Consider the following 18028-nt stretch of genomic DNA (forward strand, 5'->3'; position numbering starts at 1 on the left):
CTCACATTTCTAAAAATGAATGAGGCATGGATCTCGGAGGAATTCAACACATGTGACCAGTAGACCATGTATATGTCTATAAACTATTTTTTTAATCAAGCACACAGACCTTCTTAATTCATTTGGCTCACTTCCTTGACCCAAAAAAGCACACCGTACTATATGCCCCTACCCTCCTCTTTGAAGAGGTTGAGCGGTGTCATATTTCTACTGGGGCTGCTTATGATATCCCTGTGCTGTGCTGACTTCCTCCTGGGGGTTCTTATTATGAAGGGATCACACTATCCCTGTGCTGTGCTGACTTCCTCCTGGGGGTTCTTATTATGAGGGGATCACACCATCCCTGTGCTGTGCTGACTTCCTCCTGGGGCTGCTTACGGTGCTGCTGTCAGTGCTGTATGTCACGGTGCTGCTGTCAGCGCTGTATGTCACGGTGCTGCTGTCAGCGCTGTATGTCACGGTGCTGCTGTCAGCGCTGTATGTCACGGTGCTGCTGTCAGCGCTGTATGTCACGGTGCTGCTGTCAGCGCTGTATGTCACGGTGCTGCTGTCAGCGCTGTATGTCACGGTGCTGCTGTCAGCGCTGTATGTCACGGTGCTGCTGTCAGCGCTGTATGTCACGGTGCTGCTGTCAGCGCTGTATGTCACGGTGCTGCTGTCAGCGCTGTATGTCACGGTGCTGCTGTCAGCGCTGTATGTCACGGTGCTGCTGTCAGCGCTGTATGTCACGGTGCTGCTGTCAGTGCTCTGTATTACGGTGCTGCTGTCAGATGCCTCTATCACGGTGCATGTGTCATTCCGGTATGTCACGCTGCTGGTGATCATCTCCTGCACCCTCTTCTTTGCCTACCCTGGTCCCTGACCTTCCCTCTCCTCCATTGCCTTCATTAGCTCCATAGTCCTGAATTGTTAGAACAATTTCCCAAATAAAATAAAAATGCTTGTAGTTATCGATCCCAAATTCACCTCATACATGTATTATGTCATTGTCCAGATGGTGGGACTACGTTTTACCCCCTAATAATTACCACGTGGCCGCAAATTCGACATGAAGGTTTGCAAAGTTCGCCTCCCATTGAAGTCAATGGGGCCCGCGGCGAACGGTCGGTTTCGCGAACGTTTGGGTCCGTTCGCATTTCGCGTTCGCGAAACGTCCCGTCGGAAGTTCGTCCATCACTATTTCTTAATATTCTCATGGTGATGATACCTTTTCCTAGGTGTTATGGGTGGAAGCCAGGTGTAGGGTAAACATATATAACATTTGTCCCACAGGTATTTTTCTTTTACCTTGACTGCCGCGTTTTAGAGTGGGAAGTTTGGGTGGGGTGGGAAAGAGGTCTCAGTAAAAATTACTTTTTAAGTGCTAGGCCTTCTTTAAAATATAACTTAAAGAACATTTTTTTTTAGTCTTGGATGAAGTAGGGAGGGATTACCTGTCATCTCTTTATTGCTGTTTTTGCCCACCTTTAGAGAGATTCAACCTGTTTCTACTGATGACCATTATCACAAAAACGTGAAAGAAAATTCCAAAGTTTGGGTTGTCCCCTGAACAGGAATAGAAGGAAAATCTTCCAGTGAGGATACTAGTTCTGGAGAAAACCAGAGATGATCCTGCTCTGGATGGATTTCCTCTCACTTCCTGTTTTGGCTATGAGAAAGGGAGCGAAGGGAAATCTCCCTAATGGGACACAGAAGGCAAAAAACCTATCAGGGATTATAACCCTTCCTTACTTTATAGCAGGGGTCTCGTAACTTTCTAAGCAAAGGGCCAGTTTACTGTCCGTCAGGCTTTAGCATGGTCAGTTGTAATAGAAAATGCCCCTACATCAGTGGGCATAAACAACACCCCATCATTGGTTTGAACGGGAGGTATAGTGCCCTTGATATCAGTGGGAAGATAAGTGCCCCATTGATGGTGTCAGTTGGTGGAATAGTGCCCAAAGGGCCAGATAAAAGCAGGTAAATGGCCATATCCAGCAACTGGGCCGCAGTTTTTGAGACCACTGCTCTATAGAAAATGAAAAAAAAAGTTTTGCTTTTATTTCTACTTTAAACTTCTTAGAGAGTTTTCCTCCTTAAGGAAGTAGGAAGGAATTGTATGTCTGTACACACTGTAGAAAAAGGTAAGAGCACGCTTCAGTGATTCCATTACTAGAAGTTACTGCCAGCAACACAATCGCTGGTATGATGTGGCCCTAGCCCACACTGGTTTAACTACACCTATAGAGCCACTAGTATCCTCTACAATAGGAATTTTAGTTTTGGTGAGGTACCCCTCAAGGTTAAACTGCTTCTATAGCGACGCAACACTGCTAATTTTCTCACTAAAACACTGAGATTGCACCAGTTGATTATAATGAAACAGTCCCTCCCATTCACCCATCCACTCAATGGACATAGTTAACCGGTTCCCGACCAGCTCACGCACATTTACTGAGGCACAATGGCACCGCTGCACGAAATCCTGTACATATACGGGGTTCCCTTTAAGAGCCACCAGAGGGGACCCAATGCATGTGGCAGGCGGTAGCGATCGCCACCGGCCACGCGCATTCGTGTGCACGAGAGCCAGGCACGGGGATTTGTGTTTGTGTACACACAAATCCCTGTGCTGTCAGGGGAGAGGAGACATATTGTTTGTTCTTACTAAGTAGGAACAACGATATGTCTCCTCCCCTAGCCAGTCCTATCCCCATACAGTTAGAACACACATTTAACCCCTTCATCACCCCCTAGTGTTAACCCCTTCCCTGTCAGTGACATATACACGGTAATCGGTGCATATTTATAGCACTGATCGCTGTATAAATGTCAATGGTCCCAAAAATTTGTCAAAAGTGTCCGATCTGTCCATCGCATTGTTGCAGTACTGATAAAAATCACAGATCATTGCCATTACTAGTAAAATAAATAAATAAATAAAAATGGCATAAATCTTTCCCATAGTTTGTAGACACTATAACTTTTGCGCAAACCAATATCAATATACACTTATTGCGATTTTTTTTTTTTTTTTACCAAAAATATGTAGAAGAGTATATATAGGCCTAAACTGATGAAGAAATTTGTTTTTAAAAAACATTTTTATGGGGATATTTATTATAGCAAAAAGTAAAAAATATTGTTTGTTTTTTTCAAAATTGCTGTTCTTTTTTTGTTTATAGCGCAAAAAATAAAAACTGCAGAGGTGATCAAATACCTCCAAAAGAAAGCTCTAATTGTAGGGGGGGGGGGGGGGGGAGCGCAAATTTTGTTTGGGTACAGCAGTGCATGACCGTGCAATTGACGGTTATACGACGCAGTGCCAAATTGTAAAAAGTGCTCTGGTCAGGAAGGGGGTAAAATCTTCTGGGGGCTGAAGTGGTTAAACTGCTATTTCCTCAGAGCAGAAACAGGAATCTTCTACACGGTTTGTTAAAATCCTTGTCATGTACAATAATCACCTAGAGCTGTGCAAACGGACAAACTTTTTGACAACATAAGTCCGATGGAGCAAAGGCCGATCGTATGTACAAAAAACCATCGGACTTTTGTACAAAGTACAAACACGCATGCTCAGAACCAATGCAAAAGATCAGACAAAAATACAAAAGTTGACCAAAAGTGGCGCTGGAGTATTTGAAGTCTTCTTTTGAAGTGTCGTCAGTACGTTGAAACGTCACTACGTTCATGTTTGTTGCCTAAAAAGTCAGATGGTGTGTATGCAATACAAACTTAAGCCTCATACACATGATCGCACTTTGTACAAACTTTCCTGTGGATTTTTGTATAAAGGACGTCGGTCGTGAACTTGTATTGCATACACACGACAGGACTTTTTCAGCCAACTTTCACCAAATCATGTGGTTTTTCTGCTCTTTACCGCCACCCTTTGGTCAACTTCTGTATTGTTGTCTGATCTTTTGCATTGGTTCTGAGTAGGGATGAGCTCAGGCGTATTTTCGCATGGAACACGTGCAGAGCCCGCCAGGAAGTCGGCGCAGTGCTGCGCTAATCACAGGCAGTGAGACATTGCCCCGATGTGCGGCTGCAGAGATCGGGGCAATGTCTCACTGCCTGTGATTAGTGCAGCGCTGCGCCGACTTCCTGGTGGGCTCTGCACGTGTTCCATGCGAACACACCTGAGCTCATCCCTAGTTCTGAGCATTCGTGTTTGTACGTTGTACAAAAATCCTATGGTTTTCTGTACACATGATCTGATGGACTTTGCTCCATCGGACTTTTGTTGCCGGAAAGTTTGTCCGTTCGCACAGCCAACAAAAGTCAGATGAAAACCGAAAAAGTTTGTCCGATGGAGCGTACACACGGTCGGATGTTGCCTTATGCCGCATACACATGATCAGACAATCCGCCCATGTGTGGGCTCCGGCTGACTTTTTTTTCCCAAAAGTCCGGCGGACTTAAGGCCCGTACACCTGATCAGACTTTTTGACAACAAACATGCAAATTAGCTGTTTTGGAGCAACATCCGACTGTGTGTACGCTCCATCAGACAAACTTTTTCGGTTTTCATCAGACTTTTGTTGGCTGTGCGAACGGACAAACTTTCTGGCAACAAAACTCCAATGGAGCAAAGTCTGATCATGTGTACAGAAAACCATAGGACTTTTGTACAAAGTACAAACACGCATGCTCAGAACCAATGCAAAAGATCAGACAATACAGAAGTTGACCAGAGGTGGCAGTAAAGAGCAGAAAAACGACATGATTTGGTGAAAGTTGGCTGAAAATGTCCTTCCGTGTGTGTGCAATACAATTCTCGTCCGACGCCCTTTGTACAAAAATCCACAGGAGAGTTTGTACAAAGTTCTATCGTGTATGAGGCTTTAGAAAGTAGTTTTTACTCAAAAATTGTCCGTCGGACAATCCGGCCGTGTGTCTGCTAATCCGCCATACTTTTAAAATGAATGGACTTTCCCGCACACGGAGGTTACTCCAGGTAACCCATGCCGTTTTTTCAGTGTAGGGCTTCCCCTTTAAGTCCATACCAGATGACGGGGCCAGTGACGTGTCAATCTCGTAGCCGAAGGCGGCAACATTGACTTCCTTCGCTAGTCCCGGCTACCTGGAGCCGCATTCAAAATGAATGGACTTTCCTCCGTGTGTGGTCAAGTCCGTTCATTTCCAAAGTACGGCGGGCTCCCGCCATAATCCGGCAGACCTAGTCCGCCAGAAAAGTCTGGTCGTGTGTACGCGGCATTAGAACAGCTAATTTGCATGTTTGTTATCAAAAAGTCCGATCGTGTGTATGGGCCTTTACGGCCAACGCGCTTTGTACAAAAGTCCACGGGAAAGTTTGTACAAAGTCCGATCGTGTGTATGGGGTTTTACGCTTTACACTCCTTGCGCAAAGAGAAATGTTTCTGACTGCTGGATGCATTTTTTATTTTTTTTTTGTCTCCTAGGGATTCAAATATGGCGCAATAACTGCAAACAATGCTGGCGTTCTAGAACATTCCGTGTAATCGTTGGCCTTCTATTGCCACCCTGACTTGAGAAACAGCACTGTGTTGTTTGGAGGTTCCCTTCCTGAAAAAAAAAAAAAAAAAGAAATAGTAAAAATGTATTTTTTAAATTTTTACAAACCCTATATTCAGAACAAAAAGGTTACGTGAGTATATAGCTATTATTTTTTATTGTTTTGCGTTCTTTCTATGATATGCAAACATAAACAGGACTCATATTTACCTTAGATACAGTTTGTTTTTTTGCATAGAAAACTAGAACCTGTTGTTAGGTCTACCATTCCACTTACACAAGCTACACATCCCCTCCCACACATAGCGTCTACCTGTGATGTACCGTTCTGGCATGTTATATATTTACTAGCAGGAAGTAATACTTGTAAGACACAGCCACCTCCTGACCAAAGGCTACACAAGTCTCCAGCTTGGTAAGGGAGACATTCAAAATCTTTTCATAATAGACTTCTCCTTGAAGATTCTCCATAATCACACACATATTCAGATAGCCCAGGTGTGTGTACTCATCGCTATAGAGGGGGAAAGCAGGACGACTAGGAACTACCCTGCAATTTGTAGTCACAGAATCTCAGTAAGTCACTGTGTAGACTTATGTCAGAGTTATGTAGGCTGCCATAGTTGACCCTTCCTTTTAAAAACTACTAGTTGGTTTGCTGTCATGGTTGTGCTTTAGCTTCTCTACTTTTTTTTTTTTTAACCGCTTCAGCAGAAGATTCTGGAAGATTTTACACCCCTTCCTGACCAGAGCACGTTTTGCGATTCTGCATTGCGTCACTTTAACTGACAATTGCGTGGTCGTGCGACGTTGCACCCAAACAAAATTGATAAAAATCCTTTTTTTTCCCACAAATAGAGCTTTCTTTTGGTGGTATTTGATCACCTCTGCGGTTTTTATTTTTGCGCAATAAACAAAAAAAGAGCAACAATTTTGAAAAAAAAAAAAAAAACGCAGTGTTTTTTACTTTTTGCTATAATAAATATCCCCCAGAAATATATAAAAAACATTTTTTTCCACAGTTTAGGCCGATACGTATTCTTCTACATATTTTCAGTAAAAAAAAAAAAAAAATAATTTTGCGCTATAAACAAAAAAAGAGCAGCAATTAAAAAAAAAAAAACAATATTTTTTACTTTTTGCTATAATAAATATCCCCAAAAAATGTTTTTAAAAACAAATTTCTTCATCAGTTTAGGCCAATATATATTCTTCTACATATTTTTTGTAAAAAAAAAAAAAAAAAAATCGCAATATGTGTATATTGATTAGTTTGCGCAAAAGTTATAGTGTCTACAAACTATGGGAAAGATTTATGCCATTTTTATTTATTTCTTTTTTTACTAGTAATGGCAATGATCTGCGATTTTTAGCATTACTGCAACAATGCGATGGACAGATCAGACACTTTTGACACATTTTTGGGACCATTGACATTTATACAGCGATCAGTGCTATAAAAATGCACTGATTACTGTATAAATGACACTGGCAGGGAAGGTGTTAACCACTAGAGGGCGATGAGGGGGTTAAGTGTGATGAGGGGGTTAAGGGTTAACACATTTCTTCATCAGTTTAGGCCAATATATATTCTTCTACATATTTTTGGTAAAAAAATAAAATAAAAAAATTGCAATAAGCATATATTCATTGGTTTGCGCAAAAGTTATAGCGTCTACAAAATAGGGGATAGATTTATGGCATTTTCATTATTTTTTTTATTAGTAATGGTGGCGATCTGGGATTTTTGTCCAGACTGCGACATTATGGCGGACACATCGGACACTTTTGACAAATTTTTGGGACCACTGTCATTTATACAGCGATCAGTGCTATAAAAATGCACTGATTACTGTGTAAATGACACTGGCAGGGAAGGTGTTAACTAGTAGAGGGCGATGAGGGGGTTAAGTGTGTCCTAGGGAGTGATTCTAACTGTGGGGGGGGGGGTGGGCTTCAACTCAGATGACAGACGAGGATCACTGCTGCTGATGACAGGGAACAGTGATCTCTGTCATGACACTAGGCAGAAAGGGGAAATGCCTTGTTTACATAGGCACTTCCCCGTTCTGCGGCTCCATGACACGATCTCCGGGGGAGACCAGTGGACATCAAGTCCGCCGGTCCCACAGGCACGGTCGCGCTGTACGTGGCAGGTGCGCGCCTGCTTTCCCCACCTCTTAAAGGGGACACACAGGTACGTCTATTTGCCCACCACTGCCATTGTGCAGACATATATCGGCGTGCAGTGGTCGGCGAGTGGTTAAAGGGTAATTCCACTTTTGCAAAAAACAAATATAGCAAATAACAAAAAAAAGGCATAGCATGTACAATTGCAACAGAAGTGGTATTATAATTTAGGGATAATGCACACACAATGTTTTTAATGCTGTTTTTAGGGGCATCTGGTGTTTATTTGCCTCTAAATGCCCATCCATGTTAGCCTATATGTCCATGCACACATTTAAGCCCGGTACACACGAATGGATTTTCTGCAGACAAAGCATCCGACTTTTGTCTGAAGGGCGTTGGCCAGGAACTTGTCTTGCATACAAACAGCACACAATTGTTGGCCAACAAACACGAACGTAGTGAAGTACTACGGGGTTTTTCATCTCTTTAACGGCACCGTTTGGGGACCTTCTGCTAATGTTGTGTTTGGTGAGCATTGATTCCGAGCATGCGTGTTTGTACTTTGGACTTTTGTCCGATGGACGCGTGTACACTCAGAAAATCCGACAACACACCGCTGTCGGCGGAAAATTTATAAACCTGTCGTCCAACATTTGTCCATGGAAAGTTGGCCAACAATTGTCTGATGGAGCGTACAAACGGTCAGATTTGTGTCATCACACAATTCCCATCAGAAAATCCAATCATGTGTACGAGGCTTTAGAGTGTTTAGAGGCAACCCCCTCCCCCAATCTGACCCCTCCTCCACTGCCAGTGCATCCAGAAGCAGCTACGTCTTGGAGAAAAACTCCAAATGCGTGTTAACGCTAGGCGTGCCAAGTGCTTGAGGGTTAATTTGTTTCAATGGCCAGAATACTGGCCAATAAAATGATTTTATGCCCAAGCGTTCGACATGCCTAAATGCATCTAAACGCATTTGCACGCGTCAAGCATTTTTTCTGAAAAGACGTGGCTGACAAGAGGAAAGGCTTTTAGAAGAGGGCAGCTAATGCCCTGTATTCATGGGTCCTTAAAAGGGCTGTAAACCCCTGCTGTTTTCACCTCAATACATTCTATGCATTGAGGTTAAAAACCTCTTGTAGTGCACCAGCCCCCGTTTTACTTACCTGAGCCCAATCGTTCCTGCACCGGGGACGAGCATACCTGATCCAGCCAGTGTCTCGTGTCCTGATTGGATAGATTGATAGCAGCGCAGCTATTGGCTCCTGCTGCTGTCAATCAAATCCAATGATGTGAGAGCCAGGGGGCGGGGCCAAGTCCTGCTGTCTGTATCAATGGACACAGCAGCAGAACACGGGAGTGCGCCCACGTGGGTGCCACGAAGGGGAGAATAAATGGAAGCTTCACCTCCCTCTTATTCTAGGACATAGGCTGGAGAGCCTGTGACTGGTAGAAATCCACCCACATCATGTTATTGCCAAAAAAAATTATAAAGATTTGATTTCAAATATATATTTGTACAACAATTTAAAAGAGTTTAATGATATTATTTATTTTTACTCTATATTGCAAAAGCTCCTTTTTTAACATCTGGCCAGCAGCAGAGGACTAGAGGCTCCTCCTGCGTATGTTTCCCTGCCGGCAGGCTGGGAAACATCTGGGTCATGTGTCAGCTGTATTTCAATTAGGAAAAAGGGTATTTAGATATTTTTTTTTTTTTTTTTTTTTTTTAATAAAAAAATTACAGTGCATCATCCACATACAGAAATAGAAGGGATAATGTAAAAATAAACCGTGTGTGTTTAGTATCACTTTAACCACTAAAAGACCAGGCCTATTTTTTACACTTGGTGTTTACAAGTTAATATCAGGTTTTTTTGCTAGAAAATTACTTAGAACCCCCCAAACATTATATATATTTTTTCAGGCAACCTAGAGAATAAAATGGCGTTAGTTGTAATAGTTTATATCACACCGTATTTGTGGAGCAGTCTTACAAACGCAATTGTTTTGGAAAAATACACTTTTTTTTAAATTAAAAAAATAAGAAAACCGTAAAGTTAGCCCAATTGTTTTCATACTGTGAAAGATAATGTTTCGACAAGTAAATTAATACCCAACACGTCATGCTTCAAAATTGCGCCCGCTCATGAAATGGCAACAAACTTTGACACCTAGAAATCTCCATTGGGGGAAGTTTAAAAATGTCTACATGTTACCAGTATTGATCGCAGCAATACCTCATATGTGTGGTTTACATATGCGGGTGCAACTTACGTATGCGCGCAAACACGGCGGGAAGGGGCACTTTAAAAAAAAAAAATTCTTATTTATTTTACGTTTTATTTTTTATTTTTACACTGTCCCTTTAAAAAAAAATGGGATAACTTTTATTCCTATTACATTGTGCCTTTGTGAGTGTGGTTAAATGTGGGCGTAGTCAGCAGAGCATCTCCAGATTTTATTTTCAAAATCTGATCATTTAGTGATTGGCTACAACTATCACATGATACAGATCCACGTTCATTGATTCTGTACCTTTTTTTTTTGTGGTCTGCACTGTCCAATGACACAACTGCTGTGCTCGTGCTTGCACCCGGGGTGTCTGCCAACTCTGCAGGAGCATTGTCACCCTTCTGTGTGAACTAGAGGCAGCAATGCTTTTTTTGTTCAGTCCACTGTAGTAAATGCCCACAGTTGGTTGATCGACATTTAACAGCTAAGACTGGGACTTTATTTTTCCTTCTTCTGCTGTAACATGCCAAAGTGTCTAGCAAAAGTGGCAGCTACAGCTAAAACAAAGGAAAGGGTCATCAGGTCATAAAAATATAATACTATATTACATTACGGTACTCAGAAATACAAACACTGTTGTGTTAATGGTAATGGCAAACTATAGCATATATGCTATTTTTTCTTTGGCACATAATTCCACTTATAGGTCACATTGAAAGTGGCAAATATCAATTATGTGTACATTTTTTACTACAGGCGTAGCCTTAATTTCATACATATGATCAGCAATATTTATATTATGCTTGCCAGCCTGCCATACCTGACAGTCTCCATGGACTCCACCTTCCCAGTCCTCACCGCTGGCATTGTGGTGCCTTTGTGTGCTGGAGCAGCCTGGGCATTCTACAGATACCGTAATCAGTCACAGTGCAAATGGACCATAGATGAGAAGACACAGCAAGCCCTTCGTCGATATGTGCTGATGGAATCTACCCATGGAAAGCCCTACAGTGTACTGCAGACTTTCAGGGAATATGCCAGAAAGAACAGCATAGTAAAGAGGATGCTTTTTACTCCAGACCAAGGTATGTGTGGCATGCACATTGATAGACATGTTGTGAAAACCCGTCTTGCATACTAAAGCCGGGCGCATGTTTTACAATCTAGTTGTACAATATTTTTAAGATAAACTAAAATCTATGTAGTGTGAGGGCCTATTTGACTAGATATAAAGTGATTGTATTGTTTGGTTAGGCCTTTTTTAGTACACAATTGTAATTCTAAAGGAGGTTGTAACATGTTTGGCCATCTTATCCTTATTGTTACACAGTCACAATTTAGATAAAACCTGTCCTGGAAAAAGCTGCAGTCTAAAGAATAAACTGTGATAGTTTTTGGGAGCAAAGTAATACAGTATACCCAGTACTTTCTAGGTATGGAGAGCACTCCCTTTCCACTCCTGTGACAGTGCTGGCCTGGCACTTGGCACATAGGAGCAGGGGTATAGTCAACTTTGTGTAAGCTGTAAGTTGTAACTTGTGGCTAATGCCGCGTACACACGATCAGAATTCCGGCCAGAAAAAGACAGATGAGAGCTTTTCATCATAAAATGCGACCATGTGTATGCTCCATCGGAATTTAGCTGTCCGAATTTCCGCCAGCCAAAAATTGATAGCATGTTCTCAATTTTCCCAACAGAAAATGTGTGTATGCAATTCAGACACGTCAAAAATCACGCATACTCAGATTCAACTACGAAACAGAAGTTATTGGCTACTGAACTTCCTTTTTCTAGTCCCGTCGTACGTGTTGTACGTTCTAAACTATCGGAAATTGGTATGACTGTGTGTAGGCAAGACAGCTTGAGCGGACATCCATCGGAATTCCGTCGGGAAAACCATCAGAGCTTCTTCCGTCGAGAATTCGGATCGTGTGTACGGGGCATAAGGCTTTCTGTCCTTACTCCCAGCAGCTGAACAGAGCAATACAGGAGCAAAGAAAGGGCAAGTGCTGTGGATTGTGTAGTTGTTGCTTTGCATTAAATGGACAAAGTACAGCTTCACTTTAACAATAATTCACCCCACATAAAAACCTGCAAACTCAGAGCTGAATGCTTATGCAGCACTAGCCTCGCAAGGGCTGCTGGTATCTGGCTCCCCTATTCATACACAGCCAGGCAACACACATTTTCTACTTGCACTCAAACACGAAAAGTCAGTTTCTTGGCTTTGTTGTTTGACTAGGGGTAACAAGTTGGATGGGCTAGAGGAATTGATGGAATGCCCAACTTGACAAAAACAACAGATGGGGGCAACTTCCTTCCTATGTACAGAGAAAAGATCCTGGACTGTTCTCCTTCCTGGACACACTCTGTTTTTATGGATCAGCAGCAAAATTCCCTTATGGACTAGGAGCTCTTAGTCACCTTTGGAAAATGGCACAAAAGACTGCAAAACTGCATGCAGGAGTATCTCCATTCCTCTGTAGAACTGCTACCAGTTCCGCTGCTTGCGGGTACTACCAGCCCTCCTGGCTGCCTGCCCTCCTTTTGAAAGTATACACATGTGGCAGTTTTCTCCACTTGTGAATCTATGGGTGTGCTGATGTACTCACTCTGTCCTTTTTGCTCCCACTGCATTCAGGCAAGATTTCTTCTCAAACCAATAGGATCTTCCTTAGCCAGCCCGAGTCCAGCCTTGAGGCAAAGGCCCCCTATAGACATAGGGGACCCCTCCTAGGCCACCGACGGCCTCCTCAGCACTCCATCTTTCACCCAATTCCTCTGCTGGCATGGCTCCACTAGATTCAAGGGCTGATCTACCCACCCTGCCAGGACATTCTGCCTGGGGATGGGCCAAGTTCTCTCCAGTATGCAGAGCAGCACCTCCTGGCCTCCAACCACTAACTTCTAGAAGCTCTACCAGCTTCCAGATCCAGGGGGAGGTAGCAAAGATCTGCCTCTGCAGAGCCATCCAGCCTGACCTGCAGTAACCCTGTCCCACAAAACTTATCATGAGTCATAACTTAAATTTGCCTGTACTAACACTAGTAGCACTAGGGTGCTACACTTACTCTCTCACGTCAATCTCTACCTATGCCCACTAGGACTACTATACCTATACACTGTTTGAGCAGTTATTATGTGAGCTGAATTCACCATAATGTATTGCTGTCACAACTTCCTGAAATTTCTGGTTAACTTTTTTTTCAATTTAATTTATAAAGTAAATTTATAAAATGGTAGCCGAGATGACCGGTACTCCCAATGTTTTGTTCAGACATTTTTCTAGCAGATGCAGTGAAGCAGTCATCCCCACTAATGGTTCTTGTGCTTGGCACACAATGTGGGTATTCAGCTATAAGGGTGCTCTCCTTACTGCCTCCAGATGGGAAAGTGTATGCTGTGGAGGAAGAGGACAGCATGGCGGAATCAGCAGAGGAAATGATCCTAGTTTCTGGATTCAAAAATAATCAGGTATTGACAATTATTGTAAAAAATATAAAATGTAAATATATACTCTCGCTAGAAGTAAAACAATTGTGAAAATATTTTTTACAAAATATCTTGCAGCTGCTGTACACAAGGTGCTATTCACTTGACAAAACTGAAATATATATTTATTACAGTGCTCACAATAATAAACAATAACCTGAATAACACGTAATAACAATTCATTAATAAGTGAATGTCCATATATTAGTGAACGATGTGCTCCAATCCATAAAGTGCAAAGTGCTCCAAAATTCGAGGTGCGCAACACCCCTCCTGTGTCTCCACTCACTGGATGGAATGGACCCTTAGCTTTTCAGTCTAGGGGTCGTTTCAGGCTTAAAATGGTGGCCAGAGATAGCAGATTTCATATGATAATCATCCATGGGTAATAGTACCCAAAATGACACAAAAAGGAGTGAACTATAGTGAAGTACTGTTTGGCAATATCTTTTTTATGCAAAAAGAGTGAATACTTACAAAATGCAGAGTAAAAACAGGCATATATTATCAAGAGATTGCAATAGGAAATGCCGCTGTTGGCGTGCATTCCACTGACAACCAGAAGTGACGTCTATTGGACTCGAATCGGAATTTGTGTCAACGCATTTCACCCTCCCACAGGGCGTCATCAAGGACCTAATATACGGTTAGAAGAGCCGTCTATAAATACAGGGAGAAGGACACCTCTCCCTTTTTTCAGCCAATCAAATTCCATATGGCGGACATTTTGTCGGTAGGACAAACAATTCCCCTCTACCACATGCTTGATTCCCATGTGGGAGACTGGCGGCCATGATATTGGTTAGATATGCATTCCTTACATAATTCCTATAATACTAATTGTTCCAACTGACGTCAATCCAAGTAAGAACATTACATTATGGCAAATCCCTATAAAAAATGTAACAGTGTTACAATGTAAGCATTCCCTTTATTAAAAAACATTAACATTTTATATTAACTCACTCATTAATTGCGGACATTAAGGCCGGGTTCACACCGCTGCGATGCGGGAACGCCGCGAATCCGCGGCGTTTTCCCGCATCGCATTACTCCCGCCGGCAGTTCACACTGCCCTATGCGGACGGCTGGGAGTGTCAATGATATGTTAATGACACCCCCAGATCCGTCCGCATATCGCAGTGCGATCTGCCGACTCGCACAGGAATCGGATCGCATGGTGTGAACCCCCATGCGATCCGATTCTGTTGCAGACCAAAAAAAGGGTCCCGTGCGAGTTTGCTGCGGGAGCGATGCGAATTCAGCCATACTATCTGTATGGCTGAACTCGCATCGCTACGGAGATCGGATGTAATTTGCGCTGCGAATCACATCCGGATCTCCCCCCGCAGCAGTGTGAACCCAGCCTAAAAATGGAAAAACATATGACTATGAAAACTAATAATACAAAAAAATTAAATGAAATAAAAAATAAAAAAATAAAAAATTAAAATAAAAATAAAAATGAATAATAAAATATTAAATATAAAAAAAAATAATAATAATAAAATAAATTTAAATAAAATGAAAATTTAAATAAACATAAATTAAATCTCCAAAAAATAATAATAACAATGATGAAATATTGCTGATAATAACACTTTAAAGTAACATGGTTATAGGTAATTACACTGGTAGCTCTGTATACATCTAGCTGAAAAACACTACCCTAGCATCTGATGTGGTAATATAAACCATTGTTTTAATTTTGAGGTTTATCAACCCATGGATCTAGCAAACCGTACAGTGTTGCCAACCTACCAGTTTGAAAATTTACTGACACCACACCTAAAATTTACTGGCACAGTCAAGTTTTTACTGGCATATATAAAAGTTACAAAATGACAGTTTTAACAATCAGGAGGGCAAGAAGTTATAATGGGCGGCACACACATGCAATTGTGACACTGACAGCAATGTGCAGCAGCACAGATGGTGATGGCCCCTCACCAACATGACACCTCCCCTCCTGCGTCACAGTGACCATCTCACTCCATGCCAGGTGGTCCCTTCAGTCCACTCCCGGCTTGCCTTCCTCCCGTTCCGCAGGTCGGCACATGAGACTTTGGCTGCTCCATTCTCTTGAACCATGACTTGATGCCACACACTGCCGGCACAGCGCAAACACACTGTACCAGGAACTCGCAGTGTCTCGGCCAAGCATCACAGCCATAATTTTTACTGGAAACCTTTTACTTTCACTGGCATTTACTGGCAAGAGAAAGGTGCCCATTTTTTACTGGCTGCCAGTAAAAATGCTGGTGGTTGGCAACACTGAAACCGTATGTTCTCAATGCATGAAGCAATCTGCCAGACAATTAGTAAAATCATTGCCTAATGCACTCTACCCTGTTTCAATAGCAGTTATTGGGTTCAGCAGAACTGGGTAGCTGAAGCTCCATAATTTTCTCAGAAGAGTTTTAGGAGTAGCCATGACTGATTAGGAAGCCTACAGCCAGGGCCGGGACAAGGGGTGGGCAGAAGGAGAAGCTGCCCGTGGTGCAGCAAACTCATGTGGGAGAGGGGGGCACAGCAAGGCAAGATTCCATCCCTGTAGCATTTTCAGTTTGTAAGTTTCAGGGAGGTAGGAGTAGATTGTACTGGGGACACAAAGGGGGGGGGGGGCGTTTTGACAGAGGTATTTGACAGGTGATTTGTGCCAGCATGGGGGATAATTTGTGCTGGGAAGGGGATTTGGTGAGGGGATAGAATTTATGTTAGGAGAGGGGATTTAGGGGGATTTGTGCTAAGAGGGAAAAATTGGAGAGGAGAGAATTTATGCTAGGAGGGGTGTTTTTTGGGGGAAAGGAATTGTGCTAGAAGGGGGGATTGAGGAGGCAAGGATTTGAGTTACAAAGAGGGTGAATTGGTGCATTTTTATATGAGGAGAATATTGGCTTTCAGAGGGAAGTTGTGCTTGGGAGAGGGGGGAGAGGAGTGAGGGGATTTTTGCTGTGAGCTGATGCTCAGACTTTATTGGGGGTGGGTGCACTTTGTCAGCTTTACCCTGAGCACTGGGTGACCTTGTCCCAGTCTCTTGCCGAAAAAGGTCCCCTGGCAGATAGTGCCCCCCCTGTAATGCGCAGGCGCACCGCTTGCGCAGTACGAACAACTACGGAGCTGCCGAAAGTCTCCGAACATGAACAGCTGATCGTCAGCTCTAAACGGCGCCTGAGTCCAGGTTCGAGCCCCACCATCCAAGTGGACATAGAGATAGAATATAAATATGCCGAGCGAAGCGAGGCTGTGCCCAAAGCGTGGCTAGCGAAGCGAGCCCGCGAGGGGCCCTGTTACAAAGTGGTGTCTTACAACAGTGTTGGAATGTAGGCGCCGTCTACAGCTGACGCACAGGGGTTCAGCTTCGGTTAATTTTGGCGACTACGTTGTGGTTCGTACTGCGCACTACAGGGGGGTCATTATCTGCCGGGGGGGGGGGGACTTTCTCTGCAGAACACCAGCACTGCCTACAGCCAGGAGAGTTAGATCATCAAATATTCATCTATAGATTTTTTAGGTGGAAACTCATGCAAACAGAAAGCAGACAAACTCCATGCATATCCCAAGCTGGAAATAAACAAAAGGCCCAGTATTGAAAAAATTGCTAGCTATAGCCAAAATAAAAAAAAAGGCATATATGATTCAGACTGTCTGTCACAATAGCATTAGTCCTGTAACATTGTTTTATTAATTGTTGATCCTGCCAGTAGATCTGTTATTTTTCAAAAGAATGACAACACTGCAGTGAAATCACACAGCAGTGTTGCCACCATGTGGGACAGAGTAGACTTAGATGAGCATGTAGTGTTAAATAGACTTTAAAAAGGAACTCCATGAGAGTCCTTTATCAATCCAGTGCTATGCTGGGCTGCAAGTCTTCTCTCTCCTCTTCCTGCTCTCACATGCTTTGCTGATAGCAGTGGAACCCAATGACCCCTACTGCTGTCAATCAAAACCAATGAGGAGGGAGCAGGGGGTGTTGGATATCAATACATGTAAAGTATTTTTTCTACATATATTTTATAATTATACCTCTACAAATATTTTCGATTTCTCCTGTTCCCCCATTTTAGACCTCTAAAGACAGGTTTTTCCTGGTTTGTTTTGTCCATGACTTCATTTTTTCTGTCTTTCAGTTTAAACTATTGTGTCAACATCCAGTCGATGCAATCCACACCTTACACAGCAAGTTTGATCTGGAGAAGGTAGACTTAGTGTTAATGGACTTTCAAAGTGATGGCTACCTTGAAGGATTGAAGTCTTTGACAGAACTTGGACTTCTTTCCCCTGGATCACTAATACTTCTCAATAACATGGGTCCCCTGGTCGGCAAAGACTTTGTAGGACATCTTGACAAAAGTGTACATTATAGAGTGGTGAATGGCTGCCAGTCTTTACTGAAAGTTGAATATGGGCAGTCAAGCCAAAAATAATTAAAAGTAAAAACATTTAGTGATGAATAAAAAATATAATTGTTATGAAAAGCACACAAATGTTATTCTCTGCCTTCACCTTTACTAAATGTTTACACCAGAGAAACACTTAAAGTAATGGGTTAGGTAAAGATTAGCACATCAAGGGTTGTTAGGTAAATGCCCCTTAATTTTGGGTAAGTGGAAAGAATGACCACTTATAGTGGTCATTAGAATGCCAGCTAAAAAGGTCATTGGTGTCTTGCCATGGTCTCTACCA

The 18028-nt window shown here is 42.6% G+C and overlaps 1 protein-coding gene across 3 annotated transcripts; it reads left to right on the top strand.

Annotated features, from left to right (window-relative positions):
- Positions 1-5842: 5842 nt before the first annotated feature.
- Positions 5843-17820, top strand: LOC143963072 (transmembrane O-methyltransferase homolog). 3 transcript variants are annotated; one of them, XM_077472632.1, is made up of 4 exons: positions 5843-5893; positions 10657-10931; positions 13125-13321; positions 17473-17820. In XM_077472632.1, the coding sequence occupies exons 2-4, from the start codon at positions 10679-10681 to the stop codon at positions 17767-17769; spliced, it is 747 nt and encodes a 248-aa protein (XP_077328758.1). In that variant the 5' UTR covers positions 5843-5893; positions 10657-10678; the 3' UTR covers positions 17770-17820. The 3 variants fall into 3 exon arrangements, with proteins under 3 accessions (XP_077328758.1, XP_077328757.1, XP_077328759.1); XM_077472631.1 differs by lacking the exon at positions 5843-5893 and adding an exon at positions 5900-6054; XM_077472633.1 differs by lacking the exon at positions 5843-5893 and adding an exon at positions 5900-6054 and having other exon boundaries at positions 13233-13321.
- Positions 17821-18028: the final 208 nt, after the last annotated feature.

The sequence above is a fragment of the Lithobates pipiens genome, unplaced genomic scaffold (genome assembly GCF_037356315.1).
Source record: "Lithobates pipiens isolate NorthernLeopardFrog02 unplaced genomic scaffold, aLitPip1_a1.2 Scaffold_8, whole genome shotgun sequence".
NCBI classification, from domain to species: domain Eukaryota; kingdom Metazoa; phylum Chordata; class Amphibia; order Anura; family Ranidae; genus Lithobates; species Lithobates pipiens.

Excerpts from the sequence above, each read along its gene's own strand:
- LOC143963072 (XM_077472632.1), top strand. The coding sequence starts at position 10,679 with ATGGACTCCACCTTCCCAGTCCTCACCGCTGGCATTGTGGTGCCTTTG. Across the intron at positions 10,932-13,124 it reads GCTTTTTACTCCAGACCAAG|ACATTTTTCTAGCAGATGCA; the intron begins GTATGTGTGGCA and ends TGTTTTGTTCAG. Across the intron at positions 13,322-17,472 it reads CTGGATTCAAAAATAATCAG|TTTAAACTATTGTGTCAACA; the intron begins GTATTGACAATT and ends TCTGTCTTTCAG.